Genomic DNA, 13,995 nt, shown 5'->3' with positions numbered 1-13,995 from the left:
CTGGCCCAGCGTAGTGTTCATTCGGTTCACTTATTCACGGCATAACGTTTTCGTTGGCAGCGCGAGACGGTTGTGTTTTGTGTGTTTGAGTTTATTCGCGGGGCGCATACAAAAATATCTCGTTGGAAATTTGAAAAACTTGTTTTGCCTTTGTATTTTGCATTTGTAATTGCATGCAAAACAACCAAAACACTTACCTATATAGCCATTGGTACGGAGAGATACAAGTACTAAGCAGACGATGTCCGGCCAGCAGCAAGCCACTTCGGTGTTGGTGTTTTTTGTGAATGGAAAGAAGGTAGGGATATATCTAGAAGATACATAGATACACTGCCACACGCTTTCCGTTGCGTGTTTCAAGTGGGAGTTTACGTTGTACTCACCCAACCCATATCTGCCATATCGGTCGATTGATTGCGTTAATTGTTTATGCAATTCAACGATGTTTCGAGCAATTGAATTGGATGTCGTAGTCCAAGAATATGTTATTTATTGAGTTTTGCGGCGCTGATAACAATTGACCCCCCGCTGTAGCAAGGTTCGTTGTTTGCTTGTGGCCCCACCGCACCTCTTATCAGATCCAATAAAAAAAGCAACAGAAATGACGTGACGCCGCAGCATTGAGTATAGTTTTTGTGGAACACCCGACTATACCATATGTGATGCTCTTAATCCAGTATTGCTATCAGGATTTACACTGTTTACAGTATGTGCTGGCAGCGTGTGCGAAATTAGCATCAAAGTGAAGTGCTATCCAAACAAAAATTGGCCATTGAGGCAACCAAATTCACAAAAGGCAGGTGCCTTGACTGTCTAAAATGGCTTTAACTACCGACCAGCAATAAACGAAGTGGCGCTGGCAAGAGACGAGGGTTTTTTTTAGATAGTGATACGAGTGGAGTAGAGATAGATACTAGCAAGAGAATTTATTGGCCCAGGGCTGGCAAAGCGGCTAAGAACAATTATACTGAATGGAGAAGAACTCTGACTCTGACATTAGATATATCTGTCTGTCGTTGGACTCTCTTTTTCCCCTAGCAAAATGACAACAAACAAAATATGAGTTAAGATTCTAAGCAGTGCTTCACATGTACCAACGTCTGAGAGTTATTTCAAACTGGAAAACAAAGGGAATTTCCTTGCTAGTGCTTCTGTGCCCACAAGTCAGCATTGAAGTTGAGACTCCTTCAATTTTGTTAGTCGTTCGTTTTATTGAAAAATGTTCTAAGAAATGTTCACTTAGAACTACTTTATGTTTCGTTTTTCCTCATTACTCACAATTTCAAGAGTAAAACAAATCAGTAACCAATCTTCCAGTCTTTCAAAAGTTAATGTATTCTTCAGGGTATTAGTTTTCCCCACAAACTTAGCTCTGGAGAAGTATCATCCAGTGCCCTTATCAGTGTTATCTTTATAGTTGTATTTCACGCCCGATCCGCACTACTTTCACATCACTTTCATTCTTACTACTCTTATCACGAATATAGCCTTAGCTCTAGCTCTAGTTCTTACAATAAAAGTTTATATTTGTTTTCCTTTGACATACATTTGAGTGGAGATTTATCATTAGCCAGTTGGACCCCAGCGGCGAGTGTGCCACAATCTGTTTTGCGTTTATTTTTTGTTGTTTATTTTTTTGCACTTGATAATATAAGTTTATCTTTAGTTCTTTTAAGTACAAATTGCCTTGCAGAGGATTGTTGAACTTTAAAAAAGTGATTTTGAATGTTTTCCATTGATAAACACTTCCTTTATTTCATGTCCAGGTAACGGACACAAATCCCGATCCGGAATGCACACTCCTCACATACCTGCGGGAGAAGCTGCGCCTGTGCGGCACGAAGCTGGGATGTGCCGAGGGTGGCTGCGGCGCCTGCACAGTGATGATCTCACGCATGGATCGTGCTCAGCATAAGATCAGACATCTGGCAGTCAATGCTTGTCTGACGCCCGTGTGTGCCATGCATGGGTGTGCCGTGACCACGGTGGAGGGCATCGGCAGCACCAGAACTCGGCTGCATCCGGTGCAGGAGCGGCTGGCCAAGGCGCACGGATCGCAGTGTGGTTTCTGCACGCCGGGCATAGTGATGTCCATGTACGCGCTGCTGCGAAATGCCGAACAACCTTCGATGCGGGATTTGGAGGTGGCGTTTCAGGGTAATCTTTGCCGCTGCACCGGCTACCGGCCCATCCTCGAGGGCTACAAGACCTTCACCAAGGAGTTTGCCTGCGGCATGGGTGACAAGTGCTGCCGAGTCAATGGCAAGGGATGTGGCGGAGGCGATGATCCCGAATCCGTGACGGATGACACTCTGTTTGAGCGCAGCAAGTTCCAGCCTTTGGATGCCAGCCAGGAGCCCATTTTCCCACCCGAACTGCAGCTGAGCGACGCCTATGACACCGAGAGTTTGGTCTTCAGCTCGGAGCGTGTCACCTGGTACCGTCCGACGACGCTGCAGGAGCTGCTCCAGCTGAAGGCCGCTCATCCAGCGGCCAAGCTGGTGGTGGGCAACACGGAGGTCGGCGTGGAGGTGAAGTTCAAGCATTTTCTCTACCCGCACCTGATCAATCCCACGCTGGTTGCCGAGCTGCTGGAGGTGCGCGAGTCGGAGGAGAGCATTTACTTTGGGGCCGCCGTCAGCCTGATGGAGATTGACGCGCTGCTCCGCCAACGCATTGAGGAGCTGCCGGAGGCGCAGACACGCCTCTTCCAGTGCACCGTGGACATGCTGCACTACTTTGCCGGCAAGCAGATACGCAATGTGGCCTGTCTGGGTGGCAACATCATGACGGGCAGCCCCATTTCGGACATGAATCCCGTGCTGACGGCCGCCGGCGCTCGCCTGGAGGTGGCCAGCATTGTGGAGGGTAAAATAAGCCAGCGGACTGTCCACATGGGCACTGGCTTCTTCACCGGCTATCGGCGCAATGTCATCGAGCCGCAGGAAGTTTTGCTGGGCATTCACTTCCAGAAGACGACGCCGGATCAGCATGTGGTGGCCTTCAAGCAGGCTCGCCGACGCGACGATGACATTGCCATTGTCAATGCGGCAGTTAATGTCCGCTTTGAGCCAAAGTCCAATGTGGTGGCGGAGATTTCCATGGCATTCGGCGGCATGGCACCCACAACGGTGCTGGCACCTCGCACCTCCCAATTGATGGTCAAGCAGCCACTGGATCATCAGCTGCTGGAGCGCGTGGCGGAGAGTCTGTGCGGAGAGCTGCCGCTAGCGGCATCCGCACCGGGTGGCATGATTGCCTATCGTCGCGCTCTGGTGGTCAGCCTGATCTTCAAGGCCTACCTCGCCATCAGTCGCAAGCTGAGCGAAGCGGGCATCATATCTGGAGAAGTTATTCCCCCAAAGGAGCGCAGCGGCGCTGAGCTCTTTCACACTCCCACGCTGCGTAGTGCGCAGCTGTTCGAGCGCGTCTGCAGCGATCAGCCCGTGTGTGATCCCATTGGCAGGCCGGAGGTGCATGCCGCTGCCCTGAAACAGGCGACAGGTGAGGCCATCTACACGGACGACATTCCACGCATGGATGGCGAACTCTATCTGGGTTTCGTGCTGAGCACAAAGCCTCGGGCAAAGATCGCCAAACTGGATGCCAGCGCGGCGCTGGCGCTGGAGGGAGTGCACGCGTTCTTCAGCCACAAGGATCTGTCGGTGCACGAGAACGAGGTGGGTCCGGTGTTCCACGATGAGCACGTGTTCGCGGCCGGCGAGGTGCACTGCTACGGCCAGATCGTGGGCGCCGTGGCGGCGGACAACAAAGCGCTGGCACAGCGTGCAGCGCGGCTCGTGCGTGTAGAGTACGAAGACCTTTCGCCAGTGATTGTCACCATTGAGCAGGCCATTGAGCATGGATCCTACTTTCCGGACTATCCGCGCTATGTGACCAAGGGCAATGTGGCAGAGGCCTTCGCTCAGGCGGAGCACACCTACGAGGGCAGCTGTCGCATGGGCGGCCAGGAGCACTTCTATCTGGAGACGCACGCGGCTCTGGCCGTTCCTCGTGACAGCGACGAGCTGGAGCTTTTCTGCTCCAGCCAGCATCCGTCGGAGGTGCAGAAGCTGGTGGCTCACGTGACCTCGCTGCCCGCACACCGCGTGGTGTGCCGGGCCAAGCGTCTGGGTGGTGGCTTTGGCGGCAAGGAATCGCGTGGCATATCCGTGGCACTGCCCGTGGCCTTGGCAGCCTATCGGTTGCGTCGCCCCGTGCGCTGCATGCTGGATCGCGACGAGGATATGCTGATCACCGGCACACGCCATCCCTTCCTCTTCAAGTACAAGGTGGCGTTCAGCAGCGACGGCCTCATCACAGCCTGTGACATTGAGTGCTACAACAATGCTGGCTGGTCCATGGATTTGTCGTTTTCGGTGAGTAATCGAGAGAGCTTGAGGGCAGCGAGCCAAAGTAGGGGTTCGGCACACAGGTACACGCAGACAACAAACACGAAGTCAAAAACGTTTATTGCTTCATTCGTTTTACTGCGTTTGTTTGCACAAACAACAAACACGAAGTTAAAAACGTTTCTTGCTTCTCTGCCGCTGCGGCAGCCGAGCAGCAGGCCATACGAAGTTGTTCCTCTGCCGCTGAGGCTGTTTTGTGTTCAGAAACCGAAGCCACACGAAGCTTTTTAGGTGCTTGTAGTGCATCGACTGCACGTAGAGCTTTTATGTATGTGTTTACACGCTGCAGCGTTTTGCATGCAGCCTTGATCAGACAGAGGGCAGAATGAGAAAGACAAAGCTGAAAAGCTCAAAGCTCATGTCTTAACGCAAACACCCGAAATGTTCTCCCATGCAAAGCGCCCTCTGATCTAAATCCCCTTTCGCTTTCAGGTCTTGGAGCGTGCGATGTACCACTTTGAGAACTGCTACCGCATACCCAATGTTCGCGTGGGGGGCTGGGTCTGCAAAACGAATCTGCCCTCGAACACGGCCTTCAGGGGCTTTGGCGGACCGCAGGGCATGTTTGCCGGCGAGCATATCATCAGGGACGTCGCACGGATCGTGGGCCGCGATGTGCTGGATGTGATGCGTCTGAATTTCTATAGGACAGGCGACACCACGCACTACAACCAACAGCTGGAGCACTTTCCCATCGAACGCTGCCTCGATGACTGCCTCACGCAGTCGCGCTACCACGAGAGGAGTGCAGAGATTGCAAAATTCAACCGGGAGAATCGTTGGCGCAAGCGCGGCGTGGCCGTGATTCCCACCAAGTATGGCATTGCCTTTGGGGTGATGCATCTGAACCAGGCGGGCGCCCTGATCAATGTCTACGGCGATGGCTCGGTGCTGCTGTCGCACGGCGGCGTCGAGATTGGCCAAGGTCTCAACACCAAGATGATTCAGTGTGCTGCCCGAGCGCTGGGCATACCCTCGGAGCTGATTCACATTTCAGAGACGGCCACGGACAAGGTGCCCAACACCTCACCCACGGCGGCCAGTGTTGGCTCGGACATCAATGGCATGGCCGTGCTGGACGCCTGCGAGAAGCTGAACAAACGTCTGGCGCCGATTAAGGAAGCCCTGCCGCAGGGCACATGGCAGGAGTGGATCAACAAGGCGTACTTCGATCGGGTTAGCCTCTCGGCCACGGGCTTCTATGCCATGCCAGGCATTGGCTACCATCCGGAGACGAATCCCAATGCTCGCACCTACAGCTACTACACCAACGGTGTGGGCATCAGCGTGGTGGAGATCGACTGCCTGACGGGCGATCACCAAGTGCTCAGCACGGACATTGTCATGGATATTGGTTCGAGCATCAATCCGGCCATTGACATTGGCCAGATCGAGGGCGCCTTCATGCAGGGCTACGGGCTGTTTACGCTCGAGGAGCTCATGTACTCGCCGCAGGGCATGCTCTATTCCCGAGGGCCTGGCATGTACAAGCTGCCCGGCTTTGCCGACATTCCCGGCGACTTTAATGTCAGCCTGTTGACGGGTGCACCCAATCCGCGTGCGGTCTACTCCTCTAAGGTGGGATACAAACTCCCTTTTGTGGCATTTAAGATCTTAATCCCAATTTGTGTTACTTACAGGCCGTTGGGGAGCCACCGCTCTTCATAGGCGCCTCAGCATTCTTTGCCATCAAGGAGGCCATTGCCGCCGCTCGCCAGGAGCACGGCCTGACTGGGGACTTTCCGCTGGAGGCGCCCGCCACCTCTGCCCGCATACGCATGGCCTGCCAGGATAAATTTACTAATCTGGTAGGTTTCACACACAATTTTTAAACAAAGAAAGAGCATAAAGCCTTTATTTTATTGTAGCTGGAAGTACCCGAGGCAGGCAGCTTTACACCTTGGAATATTGTGCCATAATTATCTAGCGACATTTGGGATTTTTACTACACGTGACTTTGTACATAGTTCAATTAAATAAATGTTTTTTGTTAATTATTAGCAATGCCATCACTTTGTTGGGTTCCATCTGTGGCAGAGGACAACAATACAGTCAGGAAATGCGCGATACAACAGCCAATTTAATAAAAATACTTTGCTTTAAAGCGTCTTTAATTGAAGACAATCAATATTGTATGATCTCTAATAGCAAGTAACTATAGTTTGACCTTTTGATTTGCATAATTTCATGTGCAATTCAAACCAGCAAATGAAAGTTCTTTATTCTTTTTCTTGCTCAGAGCAAATAGTGTTATTTTTAGGCATTCTGGCAGCAAGTAAAAACTCTATCAAATGTTCCGTACTTCCCCACTGAAGAGAGTAAGTACGACGGGTTAGACGGTGCTTCTCGAGCATCGCTCATTCGGCAGTTGGACGGCTGAGTGCGTGGACCAGCCAGCAGCCATGAAATCGAAATATCAACTCACGTTTCTCACATTCGTTTCCACTTTGATGGTAGCTATTGTGTCGGCACATGGCTGGCACTCTGGACATGGCCATACAGCCTGGAGCGGAGTGCCCACATCCTACGTTTCCTTCGATATGTACGGCAACTGCTATGCCCACGATCGTCCATTGGTGGGACGTTGTGTGCCACACAGAGACTGCATCAGTGCGCTGCGAGCTGGTCCTCAAGTGACACCACTTTTCTGTCCTTCAGCCAGCCACGAACAGCTGGTGTGCTGTCCACACGGCGGCTACGTGCTGGGGGAAACGAGCCAATCCAAGAGTGAACAAGGTATGCGTGCAGGTCGTGTGTGAGCCGCAAAGTGTTTACAGCTTTGCTCTTTGACAGCTTGCTCGAAGGCCTATCCAAGGGGCAGACACAAGCGTAGACGCCGTCGCGATACTTCGGCTGAACCTGAGGCACATCCTGAGCCACAGCTGGAGCCCATCATCAAACGCCTGAATCACAGCGAGAATCAAGTAGTGGGCGGCAGACTCACGCAGCAACACGAGCATCCTTACATGGTAACAGTTCGAAGAAAGTAATCGAAAGGTTTCACAATTATTTATTTTCCCTTCAGTGCGCCCTCGGCTGGCGTTCGTCTCGACGCGGCATTGGCAATCATTACACCTGGGGTCTATCCCGATATGTGTACCACTGTGGCTGTGTTTTAATTTCACGCAGATTTGCCCTAACCGCTGGACACTGTGCGAATGTTGGCGGGTGAGTAGCAGCAGCAGCAGCAGCATCACTTGAAATGCTAATGAGTCTCTTCGAACGTACAGGGAATCCCCGGCAGTGGCGTTGATTGGTGGCGTTGACTTGAACGACACTCGCGTCCAACGCATTGATATCGAGCACATTACGCGGCATCCCCACTACGATGAGGAGACGCTAACCGACGATCTGGCTGTGATCCAGCTGGCGCGGAGTGTACACCACCCAGTGGCCTGTCTGTGGACAGAGGAATCCATACCAGAGCGTCCACTGACAGCGCTGGGCTACGGGCAGACGAAGTTTGGTTGGTTTTTTGGCCTTTCTGACACTCGAAACTTGTACAAAAATTTCCAATTTATTAGCTGGACCCCACTCCAATCAGCTGCTGCAGGTGCTCCTCTATCCCCTAGACAATCCACGCTGCCAGCGTTATGTCCAGCACTCTGACAAGTTGAGCAATGGCCTGGGTCCAGGACAGCTCTGCGCCGGTGACTACTCCGGCCGCATGGACACCTGCCAGGTTGGTGTGGAGTTCGATTTTGTGCGTAAAATTAATTTCTTTATTGCAGGGCGATTCGGGCGGTCCGCTGCTGCTGCTCCAACAACTCCAACACCGTCACCAGCGTGTGCCCTACGTGGTGGGTCTCACGTCCTTTGGCGGCGCCTGTGCCAGCGGCGAGCCAGGCATTTATGTGCGCCTGGTGCACTATCTGAGATGGATAGAGGAAATTGTTTGGAAATGAGTGCATTTTGTCTTTATAATGATTTGATTAATTGGTTTTCAGTGGTTATTATTTGCATTAAATATCTTAAATTATGTAGTTGGGATCTCAGGTAGACTTATGTAATCAAATAAACAATAAATTCGACATTTTATGGCTTACAAATTGTTGAAATCTGTAATTCAATTTGTTACTCTATGAAATCTGTTACTAATATCTGTTAAAATTTGTATAATTTAAGTTCCTAACGCTGCTTAAACGCAATCTTCTCTATCCAATCGAGGTAGCTATAGATCCTAGTATAAACCCCCGGCGCATTGGGTGCCGCACAAAACTTGCCAAAGGACGTGATGCCCACTACGAAGGCCACGCAATTGTATTCCGGCAGAACAGCGTGCAGCGGTCCGCCCGAGTCACCCTGGCACGTGTCCCTGCCACCGGGCAAATAGCCAGCACAGAACTGCGCGTCGATGATGCCGCGTGGCAGCCGCCGTTCCTTGCGATACATCTGCTTGCAACGCAGCTGTGGTATGAGGTCCAGATTCACCTGCCGCAGCACATTCGACTTGGCGCCCAGAAACTCGGTGCGTCCCCAGCCAGCCGCCACGACGCTTTGGATCTGTAGTTCCGGCACTTGCCACAGGCATGCGGGACGCACCAGCTCCGACAGCTGAGCGCGCTTCGTTAGCTTCAGCAGGGCAATGTCGTGGTAGTAGGAGGAAGAACGATACTTTGGATGCAAAATTATAATCAGGATCTTAATGTCCTGCTGCGCCGCACTCGTCACGTTCAGCTGCTGTGCTCCAAGGCGCACCATGTCCGGTGGTTTGCTGTGGAGGAGGAGATATTCGCTTTAGTTCTGCTATTGCCGAAAGGCGTCACTTACCTACCCGAGGTGGCACAGTGGGCGGCCGTCAGGACGTACAGCTCGCTGACCAGGGTGCCGCCGCAGCCCCATTTGATGTCGCCGCTGCCCTGACTCCAACCCAAGGCGGCCATGTGTGGAAAGAGGCCGTGTCGCGTGGGTGTGCCACCCACAATCAGTGGCACGCTGGACACGCACTGTTTCCCCGAGAAGGTTCGGCCGGCATCAGCCAGCTGCAGGCGCCTCGTGGCCGAGTTGTACTCCTGGCATTCTGGGGGGAGATCGCTGCTAATAGAGCTGCAGTTGGTCGGTTGAGGTCACTCACTTGTTGCACTGATTCGCTGCGCCAGGATATGCTTGTCGGCCAGGGGGCAGCAGATAACCGGCACGTTGCTCCGATGGGTGCAGATGTCAATGCGGGTGCCGTGCACACGATACTCCCGTATCACATGGAGGCACTGGTAGGCCAGAATGCAGTAGCCACTGCGCCCGTCAAAGCTGCGCCGACAGAAGGCGCCCTCGCGCAGCACTTCGTTGGCGGGTGGCAGCACCTCAGCGTCGTCGTCGAACTTTAAGTAGCTTTCCTCCTCCCCTGCATCCTCGCTTGGCACAGCTGCCGTCTCTTCCTCCTGCTGCTTCCAAGCATCGTCGAGTCGTGTGTACTTGGTGGTCTGGTAGTTCATCATACCAAAGGCATCTAACGCTGAAAGAATGGCACGAGGCGAGAATTATTGCGAAGTGCTTGCTGCCATCCCAACGTACCATCCAGGGACCGCGACTGTGAGAGGAGCAGCAGGCATGTCAGCTGGAGATGGATGATTGGAGGCCAAAGCACCATCATTTTACAGGCATTTTACTTGACTTTCCACATTTCGCAGCACAGAATCACTAGCCTATGTCGAGGACAAAATACAAATGTGAAACAAAGATTTGTTTAGGGTTTTTGTGTTGGGCTTGTTTTTTTGGCCACCACTGTCACCGTGCCAAAACAAACCCCTGTGCGTGATATTTTGGCCACCACTGTCGCTGTGCCAAAACAAACCCTTGTGTCTGTGGCTGTTTGTGTGTATTTTTGTTTGATGTATTTAAATTAATTAATGCGGGCACTTAATTATAAATTCGGAATATCAATAAAACGTTTTGCTTAAACTGTGTGTCTCTTTAGTCGTGAAAGACCCCCGGCTCTTAGAGTCTACGTCGCGCAACAGTTGAATTCGTTCGGTCAAGCGGTTGAGACATGCGATGGAGATGCTGCGGTCCAGGTCTCACAGTCTACAATGGCTCTTTGGGCTGATTTGTTTGGTTTTGTGCGGAGCGAGTGTCACTGGGCAGTACTGGGAGAACGGCGGTACACAAACACAGTCCGAGCAAAGCAGGTGGGACTACGGTTACAACAATCAATGGCCGTCGGGTTACTTTAACAACTATTATAGACCGCCTCCGCCACCACCTCCGCCTTGTGGTGAACCCCCGCCTCCTGGTCCGCCGCCACCGGGACCACCACCACCCGGACCACCGCCTGGATGTCCTGGAGGGCCACGGCCACGGAAGCCTCCGCGCGGTGGCGGTGGTGGTGGGCAAAAAAATCGGCACGCGCCTCGCCAACCTCCCCCTGATCATCATCGTAACTTTCACAACATCTTTCTGGACATGGAGAAAAAAATGGATGCCCAAAACTACAATAAGACGGCCGAAATGGAGGACTTGCAGGATGATTTCAATGGCAGATCAATTGTAGCACCCGGACAGTACCCACATATGGTTAGTACACAGATCGGTAATTTACAATCATATACATATGTATGTATGCACGAGAAAGCACAACACACCAAACAAAAATCACACAAAACCGGACTCGACTCAGGTAAACGCCACACTGTGCAAAGCAAAGAGAAAGAGACAACTAAAACCGTTTAACGCGTCGCACCCTCCATAATTTGGCATAATCCATGCCATAAGCTTTGATAACAGTTATTAGGCCACGCTCAAACACTCTCGCTAAATTGTCTCTCTCTCTCTCTCCATATTTGTCTCATTCGCCGCACCGCTCTTTGCATGCAGGCAGCTCTCGGATTCCGCAATGAGAACCACGAAATTGATTACAAATGCGGCGGCAGTTTGATCAGTGAGTATTTTGTGCTTACGGCCGCTCACTGCTTAACCACACATGGGTAAGCTTTCCATTTCTTTTCTCCGAGAACATGCATATGTGTGCTTTGATACCCTATTATCGCACAGAACTAGAAGAGCTTATTAGTTTACACCAAACTTGCACTCATTGATTTATTTCTTATTTGCTTGCGCCCAGCACCGCGCCGGATGTCGTCAAAATCGGAGACATTAAACTCAAGGAATGGGAAAACGATGTGGCGCCGCAAAGACGTCGCGTGGCACAGATTTACCTGCATCCACTGTACAACACCAAATACTACTACCATGACATAGGACTTATACAGCTCAACCGACCCGTTGAGTACACGTGGTTTGTGAAGCCTGTGCGCCTGTGGGCGCGACACGAGATACCCTACAACAAACTGTACTCCATGGGCTATGGCTCCACAGGATTTGCCCAGGCGCCCACCAACATCCTAACGGAACTTGACCTAACAGTGGTGCCGATCGAAAAATGTAACAGTACTTTGCCAGAGGATGAGAGTGCGCCACAGGGGATACTGAGCAGTCAGATATGCGCACACGACTACGAGAAGAATCGCGATACCTGTCAGGTGACTAGACTTCTGTTTTTATGTAAGGATTAACCAAACGATCTTTGTTTTACAGGGTGATTCTGGTGGTCCCTTGCAGTTGAACTTGGAACGCCGTCGTCGTCGTCGTCACCGTAGCGGCAAACATTTCCGTTATTATTTGGTTGGCATCACTTCCTATGGCACCTACTGCCGCAGCGAGTTTCCAGGTGGGCTATTTTGAAACATTTTTCAACACTGAACAGTTATTAAATATTTGTATCCTTTCCCCTAGGTGTTTACACTCGTGTTTCGTCCTACATTGACTGGATAGCGTACATTGTGTGGCCGGATTACTATAACCAGTTTGCCAATCAGAATTAGTTTACTTCCCTCAGGTTTTTGTGTACTTTTAACATTTTCTTCTCAGGTTACAACTGTTTCCAGTTGCTAGGCAGGGAATTTCTTATTAAATCAATAATGAATTCTTAAATATTTTGCATTTTATTGTTTGTTATAAACTGAAACATGGTCGGCAAGAGTAAGAAGAAGCGCAATAGCAAAGATTCCACATCCAGCAATGCTGGCAGCGGTGAGGGCGATGAAAAGAAGAAAAAGGATGGCGGTGGCGGTGGCGGCGGTAAGAAAAAAGGAGGCGTGGGCAAATCCATTGGCTGCGATATCTTCAACGATGCTGCCATGGAGAATGCATACTATGTGTGTCATAATGTTCAGGTGAGCGATTGCTATGATTGTGTTGGGATTTACCTATCAAAGACACTTTTCAGGATGTGCTGAAATCGCGCGGCTTCGCCTGGCCCGATGGCCAAAAGAAGAAAAAGAAGGGAAAGCGCTGAGAACAGGTGTGCGGGAAATGGTCTGCTTTCAGATTTTGATATGAGAGCAACATTTTAAATAAATGTTGTTTATAGAAATTCGAGGAAAAAAATATATACATACAATTTTAATTTGAATTCAAATTTAAAACAATATTCATATGAAAACTTGTCCTTACCCTTGCAAGTTGTTTTCAAAATTGCACAATTATAGTTTTAACAGCCATGCAAAATAAACTGGAGCATATTTCGCCACATTGTCTTTATTTATAAACATTTGTACGCCACCAAATCGAGACATCATCGATCAAAAAACAATTTTGCTTTGAGCTAAACGTCATCGTGATTGCCAATGAGAGCAGCACAAGCGTCAGAATCTCCAAAACAAAACACAAAACAACACGCAGAACATTTTGAAATCAGCGTGTAAAAAAAATAGGCAAACAAAATTCGGCTCGTTTTGTAGAATTTCGCTCAAATTTGAGGGGCTAGAACGAAGCAACGCCGGCGACTGCACCATAAAAATCAACGCAACGAGCGCGCAGCTTCAGTTGGTCAACGGCAGCAGACGCAGCAGCAGGTGCAGGCCGAAATTTTGGTTAAAATTTGAGAATATAGAACGCTGCCAAAATGCCCAAAGTGCCGGCAATTGGAATTGATTTGGGTACCACGTACTCCTGCGTGGGTGTGTGGCAGAACAGCAAAGTGGAAATAATAGCCAATGATCAGGGCAATCGTACAACTCCCTCCTATGTGGCATTCAACGACACGGAGCGACTGATTGGCGATGCGGCCAAGAATCAGGTGAGTCAGGGTCAAAGCCAAATGGGGGGTCTCCAATTATGATTGTCCAAATATGAGCCTGAGAGTCGAACATGGTCAGATGGACCATGTCTGCCTGCTGCAACAGCAATGATGATGTGATGCGATTTAATTGGAATTTTTATGTCTGTATACACATAAATAAATATGGGAGCAGCAGCGGAATGGCCAGTGCCTGCCGCTCGCAGATAAAAATAGCAATTTCGCTGACTAATTCCCATTTCCCCTATCCATCCGCAGGTTGCCATGAATGCCCAGAATACGGTCTTTGATGCCAAACGATTGATTGGTCGCAAATTTGATGACAAGAAGATACAGGAGGATCTCAAGCACTGGCCCTTCAAGGTCGTCAGTGATGGCGGCAAGCCCAAGATTGAGATTGAGTTTAAGGGCGAACGCAAGCGCTTTGCACCCGAGGAGATCAGCTCAATGGTGCTGACCAAGATGCGTGAGATTGCCGAAGTCTATTTGGGTGGCAAGGTGAAGGATGCT

General features: G+C 50.5%; 6 protein-coding genes across 9 annotated transcripts in view; 5 read left to right on the top strand and 1 right to left on the bottom strand.

The window, feature by feature from the left end:
- The first annotated feature begins 149 nt into the window (after positions 1 to 149).
- LOC117589804 (xanthine dehydrogenase) lies at positions 150 to 6,416 on the top strand. Its single transcript, XM_034282016.1, has 5 exons — positions 150 to 298; positions 1,767 to 4,379; positions 4,845 to 5,990; positions 6,053 to 6,220; positions 6,281 to 6,416. The coding sequence occupies exons 1-5, from the start codon at positions 242 to 244 to the stop codon at positions 6,329 to 6,331; spliced, it is 4,035 nt and encodes a 1,344-aa protein (XP_034137907.1). The 5' UTR covers positions 150 to 241; the 3' UTR covers positions 6,332 to 6,416.
- A 369-nt stretch (positions 6,417 to 6,785) lies between these two features.
- LOC117589818 (serine protease snake) lies at positions 6,786 to 8,374 on the top strand. The gene is made up of 6 exons (XM_034282050.1): positions 6,786 to 7,148; positions 7,206 to 7,381; positions 7,438 to 7,580; positions 7,643 to 7,878; positions 7,937 to 8,094; positions 8,144 to 8,374. The coding sequence occupies exons 1-6, from the start codon at positions 6,815 to 6,817 to the stop codon at positions 8,315 to 8,317; spliced, it is 1,221 nt and encodes a 406-aa protein (XP_034137941.1). The 5' UTR covers positions 6,786 to 6,814; the 3' UTR covers positions 8,318 to 8,374.
- On the bottom strand, positions 8,373 to 11,060 carry LOC117589815 (serine protease snake). 3 transcript variants are annotated; one of them, XM_034282044.1, is made up of 5 exons: positions 10,991 to 11,060; positions 9,924 to 10,054; positions 9,487 to 9,864; positions 9,183 to 9,432; positions 8,373 to 9,126 (listed from the first exon to the last, which is right to left on the bottom strand). In XM_034282044.1, the coding sequence occupies exons 2-5, from the start codon at positions 10,000 to 10,002 to the stop codon at positions 8,541 to 8,543; spliced, it is 1,293 nt and encodes a 430-aa protein (XP_034137935.1). In that variant the 5' UTR covers positions 10,003 to 10,054; positions 10,991 to 11,060; the 3' UTR covers positions 8,373 to 8,540. The 3 variants fall into 3 exon arrangements, with proteins under 3 accessions (XP_034137935.1, XP_034137936.1, XP_034137937.1); XM_034282045.1 differs by lacking the exon at positions 10,991 to 11,060 and adding an exon at positions 10,918 to 10,934; XM_034282046.1 differs by having other exon boundaries at positions 8,946 to 9,126; positions 9,187 to 9,432.
- LOC117589816 (serine protease snake) lies at positions 10,377 to 12,321 on the top strand. 2 transcript variants are annotated; one of them, XM_034282048.1, is made up of 6 exons: positions 10,377 to 10,537; positions 10,595 to 10,922; positions 11,223 to 11,332; positions 11,470 to 11,887; positions 11,943 to 12,075; positions 12,141 to 12,321. In XM_034282048.1, exons 1-6 carry the CDS (start codon positions 10,404 to 10,406, stop codon positions 12,227 to 12,229), a joined length of 1,212 nt encoding a protein of 403 aa, XP_034137939.1. In that variant the 5' UTR covers positions 10,377 to 10,403; the 3' UTR covers positions 12,230 to 12,321. The 2 variants fall into 2 exon arrangements, with proteins under 2 accessions (XP_034137939.1, XP_034137938.1); XM_034282047.1 differs by having other exon boundaries at positions 10,377 to 10,922.
- Positions 12,322 to 12,345: 24 nt separating this feature from the next.
- Positions 12,346 to 12,770, top strand: LOC117589826 (small lysine-rich protein 1). Its single transcript, XM_034282058.1, has 2 exons — positions 12,346 to 12,580; positions 12,634 to 12,770. The coding sequence occupies exons 1-2, from the start codon at positions 12,374 to 12,376 to the stop codon at positions 12,700 to 12,702; spliced, it is 276 nt and encodes a 91-aa protein (XP_034137949.1). The 5' UTR covers positions 12,346 to 12,373; the 3' UTR covers positions 12,703 to 12,770.
- A 294-nt stretch (positions 12,771 to 13,064) lies between these two features.
- The window catches only part of LOC117589807 (heat shock 70 kDa protein cognate 2), a 2,472-nt gene continuing 1,541 nt past the window's right edge, over positions 13,065 to 13,995 (top strand). Inside the window, 2 exon segments of the mRNA XM_034282024.1 lie at positions 13,065 to 13,485; positions 13,744 to 13,993. Coding sequence (XP_034137915.1) covers positions 13,312 to 13,485; positions 13,744 to 13,993 — 424 coding nt within the window. The 5' untranslated portion in view covers positions 13,065 to 13,311.

Source organism: Drosophila guanche, unplaced genomic scaffold (genome assembly GCF_900245975.1).
Source record: "Drosophila guanche unplaced genomic scaffold, DGUA_6, whole genome shotgun sequence".
Lineage (NCBI taxonomy): Eukaryota > Metazoa > Arthropoda > Insecta > Diptera > Drosophilidae > Drosophila > Drosophila guanche.
The sequence above is the reverse complement of the archived record's forward strand: the minus strand, read 5'-3'. Positions and strand labels throughout refer to the sequence as shown.